This window comes from Empidonax traillii, unplaced genomic scaffold, assembly GCF_003031625.1.
Source record: "Empidonax traillii isolate 1590-97213 ecotype Southwest subspecies unplaced genomic scaffold, ASM303162v1 scaffold561:size787514, whole genome shotgun sequence".
Classification (NCBI taxonomy): Eukaryota; Metazoa; Chordata; class Aves; order Passeriformes; family Tyrannidae; genus Empidonax; species Empidonax traillii.
Genome location: NW_020955754.1, coordinates 240,710 through 256,612, shown reverse-complemented (window position 1 = coordinate 256,612; position 15,903 = coordinate 240,710). Strand labels below are relative to the sequence as shown.

Sequence of the window (15,903 nt, the reverse complement as noted above, 5' to 3'; positions counted from 1 at the left end):
GGGTGTCACTGCCGACCCCCAACCTTGTTCCCTCCCCTGCAGACGAGCTCGTCTCCTACAGCAAGCCCTCCTGCCTGCCCCGCGGGCAGGTGTCTGGCAGCTGTTCCACCACAGGCAGCGTCTCGTCCCGCGGCTCCGCCAGCTCCCGCGACCACGGCTCGGGGCGCAGCCGCGTCCCTGGGGACCGCGGCGAGGGGACTGGCCAGCGCCGCCGCCCGGGGGCCACATTGCCCGGCCCGTCGCAGGAGAAGCGATAAAGTGGAGGGCAAGCCGGTGACAGGGTTGGGGACACGGGGGACACGGAGGGACGTTCTTTAATTTCTGGGTGGCACCACGTAAATAGGGTTGCACAGAGCCGGCGGCCGGTGGGCGTCAGAGTGAGGGGGGACAGGGCTGCTCGGGGTGGGACAAGGATAATCACAGAGGATGAGGACCCTGGGGAAGGACAAAAATGCTCAGGGAGGGAGGAGGATACTTGGGGAGGGATGAGGACCCTGGGGACAAGGACGATAGGGAAGCATAGGGATACAGTTCAGAGGATGAGGATGCTTGGGGAGACCAACGACAGTCATGAGGAATGAGGACCCTGGGAAGGGATGGGGATGCTCAGGAGGGACAAGGAAGACGCTCAGGGAAGGAGGAGGAGCCTGGGGACAGAGACAGTTGCTCGGAGAGGGATGAGGATGCTGGGGAAGGATGAGGATGCTGGAGAGAGATAAGCATGATGCTTAAGTAGAGCAAGGATCCTGGGTACAAGGACAGTTCGGAGGAACAGGGACACTGGGAAAGGACAAGGATGGCTGTGAGGGATGAGGATGATTGAAATGGATGGGGGCAGTTGGGATGAGATTACAAGGGAGGGACAAGGGCACTGCAGATGGTTTAGGGTGCTGGTGAGTGACAAAGAAGGCAGGGGGATAAGGATGCCTGGGGGCAAGAGGGCACAGAGAAAGGACAAGGTTGCTTGGGAAGGACCAGGACAGTAGTAAGGGATGAGGAGGACAGTTGCAGGGGGATGAGGACAATGGGAAGGGACAAGGACACTTGGTGTGTGGGGCAAAAAAAATTAGAGAAGGATGAGGACACTCAGGAGGGCTGAGGACCCTTGGAATGAGGATGGTTAGGAGAGACAAAGGCACTCAGAGGAGGCACAGATGGCTTGGGAAGGATGAGGATACTTGGGAGGGACAAGGATGGTTGAGGTGGGACAAGGATGCTGAGGAAGGACATGGACTATTAGAAAGGACAAGGACAGTTGGGAGGAATGGGAATGGTCACTGGGCCCGGGGATGGTCAGGGGGACAACCCTGGGGAAGGACAAGGACACTTGGGATGGACATCAATGCTTGGGCTGGACAAGGAAAGTTGGGGGGGAGAAGGATGCTGGGGAAGGAGGAGGGCACTGGGGAGGGACGAGGACACTGGGGAGGGATGAGGACACTTAAAGGGGATGAGGGTTCTTGGGGAGGATGAGGATGCTGGGGAGGAATGAGGAATTTGGGAAAGTATGGGGACACTGAGGAGGGATGGGGACACTGCGGAAGGATGGAACATTTGGGAAGGGCAAGAACACTGGAGAAGGAGGGACACCCACCCACCTTGGTGCCACCCACCCTTTGTGGGTGGCTTTTCCTAGTAAAGAGCCCCTTTTTGGGGAACTGCCTAATAAAACTGGATTTTAGCTGAGCCAAGGGGACTCTGGCCTTGCTGCGTCCTGCACCCTGGGGACCTCCACACTCCTGTCCCTCCTGTCCCCAGCTCGCCGCCTGCCCTGGCCCAGGGGCTGCCACTCCCTGATCCCTGGCCACCTGGGAAGAAAAGGGGACATTTTCCAGCACCCCACAACAGATGGGACTCCCACCCCCAGTGCCCATCACCCCAGCTTTGGGGCACCACTCACCATTCTGTGTGATGCCCAGAGCTACCTCTGCCCCAGCTCTCTGTGGGACCCCCAGGGCTGTCCCCCAGTCCCAGGTGGAGGTTGGGACCCCAGGTGAGAAGACCCGCTCCAAGGGTGATGGTGGCGGTGAGGGACCTGCAGGAGATGGTGGCACCACCGTGGTGACCTGGCAGAGACACCTTCCCCAGGGAGGTGACCATCCTCGGGGTCAGAGAGGGGTCAGGCATTCTTCACTCACCCCTGTAAACCCTGTCAGTGTCCTCAAGGCCGTAGCAGAGGCCATCGACGGCCACGGCCAGCGCGCGGGCGAAGCTGGCGTCCAGGAGGAAGGAGCCGTCGCAGGAGCTCACCAGGCTGCAGCGGGCACTGGCAAAGTTGTCCTCTGAGACGGACCCCCAGCCGTTCAGCAGAGACCCCCCCGGCGAGCCCCTCGTCGCCGTCCGCTCTTCCTCGTCCTCTTCCTCTTCCTCCTCCCCCTCCTCCTCCTCCTCCTCGCCCAGCTCGGAGGTCGGTGGCCCGTAGATGTAGCCGTAGGTGTGCAGTGGTGAGAAGGACTGTGGCGTGGTTGGTGCCGGGGGTCTGTGGGGGACGTCGTGGGAACACTGATGGCACTGGGGGGCGCTGCCATCATGGGACTGTCCCACGGGGATGGGGCATACCTGAGGCAGGTGGTGTCCTGGTCCATCTCCAGGTCCTCAGCCACCTGCTGTTGCGTGAGGACCCCGTCGCTGAATGCTGGTGAGAGGCGCCCGGTGACTGGGGACCTGTCCCTTGGGTGCCTGGTGTCTGAGGACATGTCCCTGGGGTATCTGGTAGTCAGGAACATGTCCCTTGGTTGCCTGGTCTCCAGTGATGTGTCCCTGGTGTGGCTAGTGGCTGGGGACATGTCCTTGGGGTACCTGGTGCCCAAGAACACGTCCCTTCGATGACTGGTTACTGGGGACACCTCTTCAGGATGCCTGGTGACTGAGGATGTGTCCCTTATGTGCCCAGTGGCTGGGGATGTGTCCTTTGCATGCTTCGTGGCAGGTGACATGTCCTCAGGGTACCTGGTGACCAGGAATATCATGAAGGGACATACCTTGTCATCAGTGGTGAGTCCCTGGCGTGCCTGGCAGCTGAAGACATGCTCTTGGGGTACCTGATGCCCAAGAACTTGCCCCTGTGATGCCCAGGGACTGGTGACATCTCCTCAGGGTGCCTGGTGACTGGGGATGTGTCCCTGGGGTGCCCAGTGGCTGGCGGTGTGTCCTTGGGATGCCTCATGGCTGGTGACACGTTCTCGGGGTACCTGCTGGACAGGAGTATGTCACTTGAGTGCCTGGTCACCAGTGATGGGTCCCTGGGGTGCCTGTTGTCTGAGGACAGGTCCTTAACATACCTAGTGGCCAGGAACTTGTCCCTGCAGTGTCTGGTGGCTGGGGACATCTCCCTGGGAAGCCTACTGCCTGGGGACATCTCCTGGGGCAGCCTCATGCCTGGGGATGTGTCCCTTGGGTGCCGGTTGGCTGGGGACATGTCCTTGGGGTGCCTAGTGGATGGGGATGTGTCTCTCTGGCACTTGGTCCCTGGTAATGGGTCCCTGGGGCACCTCATGAGCAGGGATGTGCCCTCAGGGGGCCTGGTAACCAAGACTGTGTCCCTCTGGTGCTTGGTGGCTGGTGATGTGTCCCCGTGGTGTCTGGTGGCTGGTGACACATCCCTGGGATTCCTGGGGACTGGGGACACATCCTTGGGGTGCCTACTGGCCAGGAGCATGTCCTTGGGGTGCTCAGTGACCAGGGACATGTCCCTGGGGTGCCTCGTGGCCAGTGACACATCCCTGGGGCTCTCAGTGGTCGGGGATGTGTCCCTGGGGCGTTGGGTGAGTGGAGGTGTGTCCCTGGGGGTCCCAATGGCCGGGGACATGTCCTTGGTGTGCCTGGTGACTGGGGATGTGTCCCTGGGGCACACGGTGGCTGGGGACCTGCAAGTGCAAGGAACTTGTTGGGTTTTGCAGCATGGGGTTTGGGTGCAGGGTGCCCATCTGGACACCAAAACTCACCTTGTCACTGGTGGGTGCCGGGCATGGGGCGGTCTCGGGGGTGTCACTGGTGACTCAGTGACACCAGAGGCCAGTGAAGCACTGCCCCGACGTGGTTTTGGGGAGGTGAAGACTGGCAGTTGCCCGTCCCCTCCGTCCATCATGGCAGCAGTGGTGTCACCCTCTTGTCCCCTTTGCTGAGGCCACCTGGCTTCCGGCCCAAAATCTGTCCCCCACTCACCTCCACTTCCAGTGGCAGGGACGTGGCTGGGGCCAGCTGTGAGCACTGGGGTGCTGTGCACTTGATGCAGCTCTGTGTGGGGGATGTGGGACATCGAGCCATGGGCCACCTCCCTGGCGCCCCCGGGTCCCCCCGTGTCCCCCATACCCACCTCTCTTGCGAATGTGCTCCCAGGGCGCTGGGTTCGGGGTGCTGGGCGAGGTGTGCACCCCGGGGTGCCCCCCACTGCAGCACCTCGTGTCCCCCAGGGGCGGGTGCCCCCCACGGAGGCTGCTGCGGTTGGGGGGCGTGGGAGGGCCAAGGCTCGACGGCTCCAGGGAGAGGGCTGGGAGGGTGAGAGAAGTCATGGGTGCTGAGCTGTGTGCCCCTTGTTCCCTCTGTCCTTGGGTCTGTGTGCCCTCAAGTCCTTGCTGCCTGCAGACAGGGAGTGGGGGCCACCGAGGTGGGGGTCCCTTGGCACGGGGGGCCCAGGCAGGGGGTTGGGGTCTTGGGCACACTTTCGTGGTCCCACAGCACTCTGTGAGGGTCCTAGGCCTGGGTGGGGGTTCCCATGGCAGCAGGTCAGGGGTCCCATGGAATTGGGTGGGGATCCAATGGCATCACGTGGGAGGCCTATTGGGGTGGGTGGGGGTTCCATGGTACTGGGTGGGGGGCCCTGAATACCCTGTGTGGGGGTTCCATGGCACAGAGCCGGGTCCCTATGACACCGGGTGGGGGTCCCAGCCCTAGGGATCACTGCAGGGATGGGGGTCCCATGGCACTAGGTGGGGGTCCCAGCTCCCAGGGAGCTCACTGGAGGGGTGGGGGTCCCTGCCGTCACTGCCCAGCAGTCGGCTGCTGAGGCTGCTGCTGCTGCTGAGGTTCCGGGGGGCACAGCTGGGTTTCCAGGGGCCACCGAGCCATGGCGAGTCACCGGCCACCAGCCTGCAGGGCAAGACATGCTGTCAGGGCATCCCACCCGCCCAGGCCAGGGATCTCCTGCGTCCTCCACCCCACAGCTGCTCACCTGCGGCGAGCTGCAGCATCTTGGCTGGCGCGACGCTGGCAGAGGAGGAGGAGGAGGGCGAGTAAGGCCAGCCAGAGCATGGAGCCGGCGGCTGCGATGACAGCAGGCTGCTGCAGTGCCTGGACTACCCCGCTGCTCCCCGCTGTCAGCCCTGCAAGGGTCCCACTGGTGTCTCCTCACGTCGCAGACGTGACCCTCACCCGCTCCCCACCTTGCTCCCCGGCCCCTACCCAAGACACTGCAGGTGGCGTTGCTGGGGACCCCCAGCCCTGCGCCGTTGAAAGCTGCCACCCGGACACAGAATTCGACACCGGGGTGTGGGAGGAGAGTTTCCAGGCTGCGGGTGCCTCCATCCACTGTCCTGTTGGTGGGGTGCTGCCAGCCCTCGCCCACTGACCAGACCTGGCGGGCATCAAGAGGATGGGTTCCCTTAGAGGATTACCCCTGATGGATCCCCTTTAATGTATCCCCCTGTGGATGGATCCCCTTGGATAGACCACTTTGGATGGACCCCCTCAGATGAAAGTCTCTTGATGGACTCCCAGTGAGGGACCCCCTCTAAATAGACTCATGGGGATGGGCCCTCTTGGATGAATCTCCTTGATGGATCCCCTTGTATGGACCGCTTTGGATGGTCTCTCTTGCATGCCACTAGAATGGATCCCTTTGGGTAAATGCTCCTTGGATGGACTCCCATTGATGGATCCCCCTTGAGTGGATCCCCTTGGATGACTCCCCTAGGCTGGACCCCTTTGAATGAGCTTCCTTGGGTGAATGGCACTAGACAGATGCCCTGGGATGGACCTCCACCTGGGTTAGTCCCTTATGGATGGATCCCCCAGCTGGATCCCCTTGGATGGATCCTCCTTGGTCAGTAGCCCCCCAGCCTTGCCCCCTGGCCCTGTCACCCCAAACCTGGTAGCCCCGGATGATGCCATTGTGGGCCTCAGGAGGAGGTGGCTCCCAGCTCACGACCACGGTGCCGTTCCCCGTCTCAGCCTGGCGCACGGCGACGTGCTGGGGTGCTGCGCTGGGCACTGCCGGGACAGGGGTGCTGAGACCTCTGGGACCCCCAACAACCTCCCTATCATCCACTCAGGCATCCCTGGGGAACATGCAGCCCACCTTCCTCAGGTATCCAGAGGTGCCTGCTGTTGCTGTCCAAGCCCTGGGTCCCTCCAGTGTAGGGTCGGACCTTGAACTCGTACTTGTAGCCCCTGCGGAGTGCAGGGATGATGGTGCTGAGCTCCCTGCCGGCATCGTGTTGGACCCAGGGGGTGGTGGCTGGGAGCAGGCTGCGGTACTGTACCATGTAGCCCACCGGCACCGGCACCGGCATCAGCATCTAAAGGGGATGGGAAGGGTTCCGAGTCATGGTGGGACATGGGTATGTGTCTCCAGGCTCATCCCTGTGTCCCATCCCACGCTCTCCACTGGGAACATTCTGGCCCCACACTGACCCGCCAGCGGAGCCGGACAGCAGCAGTGGGCAGCGCCGTGCCGTTGTCCAGGTGCAGCCGCACAGCCAGCAGGTCCCGTGGTGTCATGTCCCTCCGGCCTGTTGGCAGCTGATCTGCGGGGCAGAGGGAGGAAGGTATTAGCAGATATTACAGATACCTGTTCCTGATGTCTCCCTAGATGGATCCACTCAGGTGTACCCCTTGGGTGGACCCCTTTGGACAAGCATTTTTGATGGGTCTGTCTTGGATGGATTCATCTTGTATGGACCTCTTGGATGGGCCCCCTTTGGTATGTTCCCTTTGAGGACATGGGATGGGCCCCCATGATGCACCCCTGTTGATGTGTACCTCTTAGATGGACCCCTTAGATGGATAGCTCTTGTTCTGTCCCCTTTAATTGACCCCCATCTTGGACAGAGCCCCTTCAAGGGATCCTCTCGTAGGAGCCAGTATGGCTGGATCGCCTTTAGGTGGGGTCTCTTGAACGGATCCCCTTGGATGGACTCCCACCTTGATGCATCCCCTTAGGTTGATCCCCTTACATGGACCTGCTTGGATGGAGCCCTTAGGCGGATCCTGTTGGATGGATGCTTCTAAAGATGGACCCCCTTTTGGAAGTGCTCCCTTTGAATGGATCCCCTTAGATGACTCAGCTGGATGGACCCTTTTTTGATGGACTCCCCTTGAATGACCCCCTTGGGTGAACCCCATCAGACGGACCCCCAGATGACCCGGGGTGCCTCTGAAGTCCCACCACTGACCCTCCACGTGGAGGAGGGCGGTGGCGGCGGCCGTGCCCAGCTGGCTCTGTGCTGTGCACACGTAGGTGCCGGCGTCGGCGGCTGTCACGGCGTAGAGGCGCAAAGTGTGCTCCCGGTCCACCTCGTGCCTGCAGGTCACCAGCTCTCCGTCAGCTCTGTCCCTTCCCAGGGACTGGACACCTCCCACCTGCCATCACGTACCGGCCCCAGGGCAGGTCCCCGCGCTCCTTGTGCCACTGCACCCGAGGTGCTGGGTCACCCTGGGCGCTGCAGCCCAGCTCCACGGTGCTGCCGGTCACGGCCACTGTGTCGCTCGGGTGCCGCACAATGGTCGGCTTCTCTGCAGGGTGACATCGAGGATGTGGCACCATGGCTGGGCGTGACGTGACCACCACCCACAGGAGCCCCTTGGCTTACCCAGGACGGAGACGCGGGCGCCCCGGCTCTCCCTCTTGCCTGCCGCATTGGCCGCCACGCAGATGTAGAGCCCGGAGTCGCTCCGCTGCGCTGGTGCCACCCTCAGCTTCCCGTTGGTGACCACATACCTGTCACCCACCAAGTCCAAGGTCACCCCATCCTTCTTCCAGGTGACACGGGGCTCGGGGTGCCCCGAGGGGGGAACGCAGTCCAGCTCCAACGCTTGTCCCGCGGTGGTCACCAGATCCCCCGGCTGCAGGCGGAAGTTGTCCCGCAGCACTGCCGTGGGGAGGGCACACCATGGATGGGGGGAAAGGATTTTCTTGGGGTTCTCACACCCGCACAGCATGGATGGGGGGGCAGGATTTTCTTGGGGTCCTCCCACCCACATGACCCCCACCGGGTGTCCTTACCGGCCAGAATTTGTGGTGCCGTGGCCGTGCTGGGGGGGTGGCAGCCTGTGGGGTGACAAGGAGGCAGGAGGATGCCGGTGGGTGCCCCAGGCGGGCACAGTCACAGGCGCAGGGTGGGCAGAGGGCAGAGTTAAGGGGATTTTGCCCCTCCATGGGCTGAACTCACCTCCGCGGTGCAGAGCAGCGAGGCAGAGCCCCAGGCCCAGCGCCGTCGCCCAGCCGCCCGCCATGCCGGCCCCAGCCAGCCTTCCCGCTTCCTCCCAAAATCCCAGTCCCTCCCTGTCAGCACCGGCCGGATCTGCCTCCGGATGGGGGGGATACAATAGCCGGATGTGGGGGCCGGGAAATGCCGAGGGGAGGAGGGAGGCAGGTTGTGGTGAAGGAAAACAGCTCAGCCATGTTGTGGGGGCGTCTGGGCACAGTGGCACTGGCAGCACCTGGAGACAGTAGGGCTGGGGATACCAGCAGTTAATTAATTTAATTAGTCAGAATAAATTACCCCCATCCTCTGCCATGTTCAGAAGAAGACAAATTAAGAAGAATTGAGCTCTCAGGGGAGGACACCATCAGTAGGGACCAGAGTGAACAGTCCAGGATCTCCCAGGCTCTTCAAGATGAAACTTGAGTGCTAGCCAGGTGCATCGGGCTCGTGTGGTCTCAGCTGTCCCCCACCTCTCATGTGTCTCCCCCATCCCTAGGAGGGGCCCTGTTCCACAAAGATACCCAAGGGTGCTGCCACTGGCCGGGTAGTATGTTTAGTTTATTGGTTAGTAGTGCACCTCGAGCACTCCAGGGTGCCCCGGCACCCACCCTGGGTGCCCCAGAGCCCGGCTCGCTTGGCCGGCTGCTCTCTGCTTTTCATGCTAAACCTATTTCCTGGGAAGGCCTGTGGGGGGGAGGTGACACCGTGCGCCCCAAAACCGGGGATATTTTCACAGAAAACGCTGGTACAGCAGAGGGGCAGTGCTTGGGCCAGGCTTCCAGCCTGCATTTAGGGAACGGTGCAGCCGGGGAACTGGGGGGGCAGGAAGGAGCCCCCGTTTTTAGGCCATCTTTGTGCATGTGTGTGCTTGGGCGAGGTTGTGTGCCAGTGCATGCCCTGCTCCACGCATGGAGGTGCCATGGCAGGCGGGCACGGTGCTCTTTGACACGCGTGTGCACGTGCAGTGGCTGAGCGTGCCATGCATGTGCTCCCCTGTGTGCTCCTGCAGCTCTGAGCACACTCAGCTGCACGCATTGTGCACAAACACCTTTCCATGCATGCCAAGCACACTTGGCAGCTGCTCCGTGAGAGTGCTGCATGCAGCCTCTCTCCTCACGCTCTTTGCACACTCGCCGCATTCTCCATGCAAATCCCACGTGCATGCTCTCTCCACATACTCCATGTGCATTCTGCACACACTGTTTCTGCACACTCATGGTCTCTGCATGCTCTGTGCGTGCTCAGAGAGCACGCCCAGTGCTGGCATGCCTGGAAATGCTGCACATGGTCCTACCTGCCCACTCCATTCCATGCACGCTCCGCTCACACTCCGTGCAGTCTCCGCTGCATGCTCCGTGTGTGTTCCTTGTATGTGCTCCACACGCTCTCTTGCACACTCTGGGCATCCTCTCCCTGCACACTGCGTGCACACTCGCTGCCCACCCTCGTGCCTGCCCCTGTGCACCCCATGTGAGCGCTCTGTGTGCTCTCCTGCACGCTCCACGCACTCTCTGCCCGTGCACTGCCTGCACGCTCTCTCTGCATGCTCCATGCACACCCTCCTGCGTGCTCTCTGTGCACTGCTCGCATGTTCACTCTGCACACATGTGTGCTTCCTGCACGCTCCCTGCGCACTCATCCCGGCGAGAAAGCCATTAAAGCGACGCCCCAGGAAGACAGGGGACGGAAGAGGGGAGCTCCAGGTGGGATCAATAGGAAATTAGTGACTTTACGCCGAGTGGAATGATGCCCAGTGGCGGAAGCGGGGCCGTGCCAGTGTCCCCGCTTGTTGCACGGCGCCGCCAAAGCGCGCACAGTCCCCCTGCTCAGGCGCTGATCTCCACGGCGTTGGCCTCCTCCTGCTCCCGGATGACATGGACGCCCGCAGTCCGCAGCAGCCGCGGAGCGCCGCGGGAGCGTGCTGGCGAACCCGGTGGTGACCTGTGGGTCCGCGTGGAGGCAGGGGAGCGGGCTGGTGAGCGATGGTAACGACGAGTCGAACGCCCCACCGGTCCTGGTGAGCGACCGGCTGCTGGTACTGGAGAGCTGGTGTAACCCGGTTCGACTGTGCCGCGGGGCTCAGGTGAATCCTCCTCTGCCTCCGGCGAGTCCTGCCAGAAGCCAACAGTGGATGAGTGTGGAATGTGTGTGAGACCCTGTGCTGGAATGCTACCAGCGCTACCGGCTGCTCACCTTATCCTTGAGGATGTACAAGGCCACTGGGTTTTTGCGCTCGTGGTCGCCGCTCCGTGGGATGCCCTCGGCTGCATGGAAGCAAGGTGTTGCTTGCAGTGCCAGCGGCACTGGTGGTCCCCCAACCCGCCACAGCCATGCCAAGGAGGGCACTCACCCTCGTGCTTCAGGCGCTCCTCATCCTGCTCGGTGTAATCAGAGGTCGCTTGTGTCTCCGCTTGTCGCTTCTCCCTGGGAAGGGAGAGGGGATGGGGCAGCACCGACATCGCGGTGGGGGCAGTGGGGGGGCTGCTCAGCCAGGGAAGGGCCCATTGCTGTTGGGAGGGAGAGATGGGATGGGGTGGAATGGAAGGAGGTAGAAGGGGGCAGGATGGAATGGGACAAGATGGGATGGAATGAGATATGATCAGATGGAATAGAATAGAACGCAACGGGAAAAATGGATCAAGGTGGGATGGCATGGGATGGGATGGTGTGGGACAGGACAGAAAAGTCATAGGATGAGATGGGTAGAGACGGGATGGGATGGGTCAGGATGTGATGGGAAGAGATAGGATGGGATGGGACAGGACATATGAGTCAAGGCAGATTGGGATGAAGTATGATGTGATGGGACAGGACAAGATAAGATGGGAAGAGATGAGACAGGACAAAACAGGATGGGACAAGACAGGATGACCCCCTTTGGCTCCCACATTACCCCCAGCCGTACTTCTTGGAGGGTTTCCAGCAGGCACAAACTGTCACCAGGGTGACGAGAAGGAAGATGCCTCCTGTGGACAGGATGATGTAGAGAGAGCTCCGGCCTGGAGGAGAGGAATGAGGAGGGACAACCCCTCCAAAATTTTAGCTGGAAGCATCTGCAAGGGATGAATAACCCTAGAGGTGCAAGAGGGGGAACAGGTGGCTTACGGTAGACAGTGAGTTTCACGGGGACACTGCGGCCGTGGCTGATGGGGTTCTCCACCAGGCAACTGTAGACGTCATCGTCAGCCATGAGGACGCGGGTGATGGTGAGGATCTTCTGGTCAGGGGAGAGGAGCAGGCGGGAGTCATTGCTCAGCGGCCGCCCGTCCTTCAGCCAGGTGTAGGTGGGTTTGGTGCCATTCTCGTGTGAGCAGTTGAGGGTGAAGAACTCGCTGAGTTCCAGCACCGTTGAGGAGGCCACCAGCACTTGTGGCTTCGAGATGGGAACTGCGGATGAGTAGAGAAGCCATGGTGACACCGTGTCTCAGGGGACAGTTGGGCCCAGGAGACAGGAAGGGCCGCATCAAAACCCCACCAGGGATGCAGCTTGGCTGTGTGAGGTGGTCGAAACCCCCAAAACCACCTCCCACTTGGAGAAAACCCCCCTGAAAAGTGGTCAGGGAAGACATCCCAGGAAACTCAAATCTCCATGGGATGTCCCTCTTGCCCTTACTGTCTACAGTGAGGTTGATGGTCTTCTCGCCGGTGAAGGTGTCATCGGTGATGGACACCTCCACCTCGTAGGCGCCTTCATCAGCCAGCTGCAAGGGGCTGATGAGCAGCGAGCCGTTCTCCAGCACCCGGATGCGGTCGCGGTAGTCGGGCCGTAGGTTGCCAATGATCTCGGTGCCGATGGACTGGACAACGGTGACAGGTTTGTCCCTCTTCAGCTGCCACTTGACCACCGGCTTGTCGGCGCTGGCGCTGGCGTAGCGCACCGACAGCAGCGCCGCCTTGCCTGCCGTGCCGCGGACCAGCGGCGTGGGGCTGGTGATGTTCACTCCTGCCAGCAGACCTTGGGGCGGACAGACACACCTTGGGGGATGCTGAGCATGGAGAAAACTGGGGAACCCCCTTCCAGAGCACCCCCAACATGCCCAGCCTGTTTCCATGACCTTTGCAAAGGTGCACATGTTGCCCCAGCAATGCACGAGGGGTGGGAGCCCTCCTGAACACGGGTCAGTGCAACATACTACCAAAATAACAGAACCACCCCCAACATTGCTTCGGGCATGGGAGGTGGGTCAATGTAACTCTCTGCAAAGATGCATTACTGACCCCTAAACTTTATCAGGGGGTGGGAGTGGTCCTGCTGTCAGGTCAATGTGACCAACCCTCTGCAAAAATTTCTATATCACCCCAAAAACGCAGTGGGGAGTGCTCCTTAGCAAATATGCACACATCACTCCATAAAATGCAGGGGGGTGGGAGGTGGGTCGATGCAACCCTTGGCAAAGATGTATCATCACCCCCCAAAAACTGTATGGGGCTGAGAGCCCCTAGTGTCCAGATCAATGCTGTGCCTTGCAAAGATGCCTTAATCCCCCCAGCAATGATGGGGGGAGGATTTTGCATCCCACTGCCACCCCCACTGAATGCTACTGTCCAGACAAAGCCCCCCTCAGATGCAAAACTGCATCACGGGGGGCAGTGCACGTGCATCGCTCCTCGTCGCTGGTTTCTAGCCAAAAAAAAAAGGCAGGGAAAAGTGGAAAAACATGGGTTTTGAGGGAGGGGCCTCCCCAAAACAACCTCTCTCCCTGAAATACCTTAGCTCCATCCCCCTCTTGCCATCCCAGGGGTCCTGGCTATGAACCCCCTATCCAGATGCCGTCATCCAACGGCAAACAAACCCCATATTGAGGAGGAGGGGAGAGTGGGAAAACCAGCTGGGGAGGGCGAAGCAGGAGCAAGAAAGGCCTTAAACAAGCCCGAAAAGTCATGGGACCTATTGGTATGCAGTGCTCGTCCCTCCATCCTCCTCGGGAGCGCCACACTCGCCCCGCAAACATGCCCTGACTCACCGAATTTAGGGCATCCCCCATAGGGAAAACCCAGACACGGGATGGCGATGTGGCCTTTAATGCATCCTTGCCCCCTCTACACCTCCAAATCACTGCTCTTTAACTGTTTCTTCCCTTTTTTAACCCAATTCCTAGTTTTTTCTCCACTCTGGATAATAAATTTGGGAATTAATTAATAAATCAGGAAACATTCCCATTTCCTACAGTATCCTTTGGCTTAGGGATGCAGATCTCCCAGACTGTGCTGATGGCTTCTGTTGAAAAAAACCCACCAAAAATCCTCATTTCCTGGCTATTTCATGCAGTAAATTCTTATTTCTTTGCAAAAAGCATCACAGCATTTTTGGGGTGCCCTGGCTGCAGCCCTGGGGCTTTTTTTAAAGTCTAAATAAAAGCCGGCGATGAACTCAGCTTGTTTTGCTTCGCATCCATCGTCCTCATCTGGAGGGAAATGGGGCCTCCCCAGGGCTGCTTTTGAGTCCAAACTTTGGTAAAATTGGGCAAAATTGTTGCAGGTGATATTCTTTGTTACCGGATGTGGGATGGGGTGGTTTGGGGTTCATTGAACCCCAAGATGTGAGGATTTAGGGAATAAATAATGGAGGAAACCAGAGTTGCAACGGTATGCGGCAAACCTAGAAATGGGGTGAAAAATGAGTTTTTTAGGAAAGCAGAAGGATGGGCAAGAAAATAGATTTGGAGATGTTGAAAAATGAGGAAAAAAGGGGTTTGGGAGAAGACAAAAAATTTGGGGAGAAGCTTGGGATGGGGGTGGTGCCAAATCCACCCCCCCATCAGGACCCGTTTGGCTCCAGAAAGTGTTTTCCCCAGTTTTATTCCCAATTTCACCCCCTTTTTCGTGCCTCCCAAGCACAGGGTATGTTCCACAGCACAGCAAATCACCTCAGCAGCCCTCCACCCCTCCACTAGGTATTGGTATCATCACCCCCCCGGCCCTCAACCTCCATCTGGATACCCCCCAGACCCCATGGAAAAATGGGAAAACCGTGGAAAAATGGGACATCTCCCTACCTGCGTGCAGAGCCAGAAGCCAGGTCACCGGCAGCAAGCAGGGGGGAGCGGGGTGGCCCCGCGGGGCGGCCGGCGCTCCCCACATTTCGGGCAGGCTCGCCCCCCGAATCGCTCCGCTTCCCCACTCCGGGCACGTCCCTCGGAGCTCCCGGCTTGGCGCTTCGCCCGGCTAATTTATTTTTTTCCCTTCTTCTTCTTCTTTTTTTTTTTTTTTTTTTTTTGTTCTTGCCTTTCTCAATAGAGCCCTGTGTCTTGGTGGCTTTCGCCTCCCCAGCGGCCTCAAGCTGACATTTATTTGAGGAAAAAACACTCAGATTTGCAATTTTCCCCCTGTTACGGACCCTCAGTTCCATGTTTTCCCTGTTCCGGGGGCACACTCGAGGTTGGGGGCATCACCCCACCGAGCCCAAATAAGGTTTGCTGTCCCCTCTGCGGACAATCCAATGAGATTTAGGGCTGTGGACATCCATTAAGTTGGGATTTTCCTTTAGGGGGGCATTTTTTAAAGCTAGACCCCCACCCCAAAGGAGCTCCCCCCCTTTTTTTTCTTCTCTTCCCAGGCTCTAAAACGAAGCTGCGGTCACATTCAGGCTTCGTTCCAACTCCGATGCCAATTAGCACTGGTTTCCCGGGCATCGCTGAATAGGGCAGCGGGACGTGGGGCAGGATGCCCGGAGCCACTTCCCACCCCCCCTCTGAGATCTGCCAAGCTCATCACCCCCATGAGCCACCGCCCGCCCCCACCTGGAGGCTCCCTGGTCCCTAAAAAGGGGTCGAGACGTGTCCCAGAGAGAGGGAGATGCTTTGGGGGAGAGTTTCAGAGGGGTACACGTTATGGTGGGATGGTACAGGGAGGGTTTGGGGGAGACTTTTGGAAGGACACTAGAGGGAGGTACTACAGGGAGGATTTGGGGGATGCTACAGGAAAGTGCTTTGAGGGACTTTTGGGGGGACATTAAGGGAAGCCGACTCGTGAGGAAGATACTTCGGGGGATAAATATATACAAATCCCTATATATATGTATATGTACATATAGGGAGATGCTTTGGGGGTGCTCTGGGGGGATGCTGGGTGGAGATGTGGAAGGGTGGTCCAGGGGTGGTGGGTAACTACAGGGACATTCGGGGGGCGGCTTTCAGGGTGATGTTCTGCCCGGGGGAGCTCCCGGTATGCTCGCGGGAGCAATCCCCACCCAGGCCGCCTCCCCATTCCCTTTTCCAGCGGGGGCGGGACTCGAACCGGCGGCCCCGGGCACGCGGCGGGGCGGGGCCGAGGGGCGGAAGTGGCGCCGCGATTCAAAGCGCCGGGGGAGGCGGAAGCGGCGGTTGGTGCGGCCGGGGGGGGGTTGGGGCGTCCTGGGGACGTTATGGGGGGTTGAAGTGCAGAGTCCTACGGAGGAGGTTGGGAGGGGATAGGGGAGTGGGCACCCGAGGCCATGGAGGGGCCAGGGGAGGGATGGGAAGATGAGGGTGCGGGGGTACAG

General features: G+C 59.9%; 2 protein-coding genes across 2 annotated transcripts; both read right to left on the bottom strand.

Annotated features, from left to right (window-relative positions):
• Nucleotides 1–423: 423 nt before the first annotated feature.
• On the bottom strand, nt 424–8,454 carry ROBO4 (roundabout guidance receptor 4). Its single transcript, XM_027897785.1, has 20 exons — nt 8,388–8,454; nt 8,222–8,266; nt 7,809–8,087; nt 7,593–7,731; nt 7,392–7,519; nt 6,631–6,743; nt 6,296–6,515; nt 6,086–6,207; nt 5,401–5,572; nt 5,171–5,321; nt 4,958–5,088; nt 4,316–4,489; nt 3,945–4,236; nt 3,282–3,866; nt 3,163–3,194; nt 3,042–3,132; nt 2,560–2,949; nt 2,139–2,479; nt 1,901–2,035; nt 424–1,808 (listed from the first exon to the last, which is right to left on the bottom strand). Exons 1-20 carry the CDS (start codon nt 8,449–8,451, stop codon nt 1,663–1,665), a joined length of 3,750 nt encoding a protein of 1,249 aa, XP_027753586.1. The 5' UTR covers nt 8,452–8,454; the 3' UTR covers nt 424–1,662.
• A 506-nt stretch (nt 8,455–8,960) lies between these two features.
• On the bottom strand, nt 8,961–14,567 carry HEPACAM (hepatic and glial cell adhesion molecule). Its single transcript, XM_027897810.1, has 7 exons — nt 14,420–14,567; nt 12,037–12,378; nt 11,529–11,810; nt 11,329–11,422; nt 10,774–10,847; nt 10,617–10,687; nt 8,961–10,534 (listed from the first exon to the last, which is right to left on the bottom strand). The coding sequence occupies exons 1-7, from the start codon at nt 14,502–14,504 to the stop codon at nt 10,250–10,252; spliced, it is 1,233 nt and encodes a 410-aa protein (XP_027753611.1). The 5' UTR covers nt 14,505–14,567; the 3' UTR covers nt 8,961–10,249.
• Between the last annotated feature and the right edge of the window lie 1,336 nt (nt 14,568–15,903).

Excerpts from the sequence above, each read along its gene's own strand:
- ROBO4 (XM_027897785.1), bottom strand. The coding sequence starts at position 8,451 with ATGGCGGGCGGCTGGGCGACGGCGCTGGGCCTGGGGCTCTGCCTCGCT. Across the intron at positions 7,732-7,808 it reads CGCCCGCGTCTCCGTCCTGG|AGAAGCCGACCATTGTGCGG; the intron begins GTAAGCCAAGGG and ends GTCACCCTGCAG. Across the intron at positions 2,950-3,041 it reads GGCAAGTTCTTGGGCATCAG|GTACCCTGAGGACATGTCAC; the intron begins GTACCCCAAGAG and ends CCTGGTCACCAG.
- HEPACAM (XM_027897810.1), bottom strand. The coding sequence starts at position 14,504 with ATGTGGGGAGCGCCGGCCGCCCCGCGGGGCCACCCCGCTCCCCCCTGC. Across the intron at positions 11,811-12,036 it reads CATCAACCTCACTGTAGACA|TTCCCATCTCGAAGCCACAA; the intron begins GTAAGGGCAAGA and ends ACTCATCCGCAG. Across the intron at positions 10,848-11,328 it reads TGCTGGAAACCCTCCAAGAA|GGAGAAGCGACAAGCGGAGA; the intron begins GTACGGCTGGGG and ends CTCCCTTCCCAG.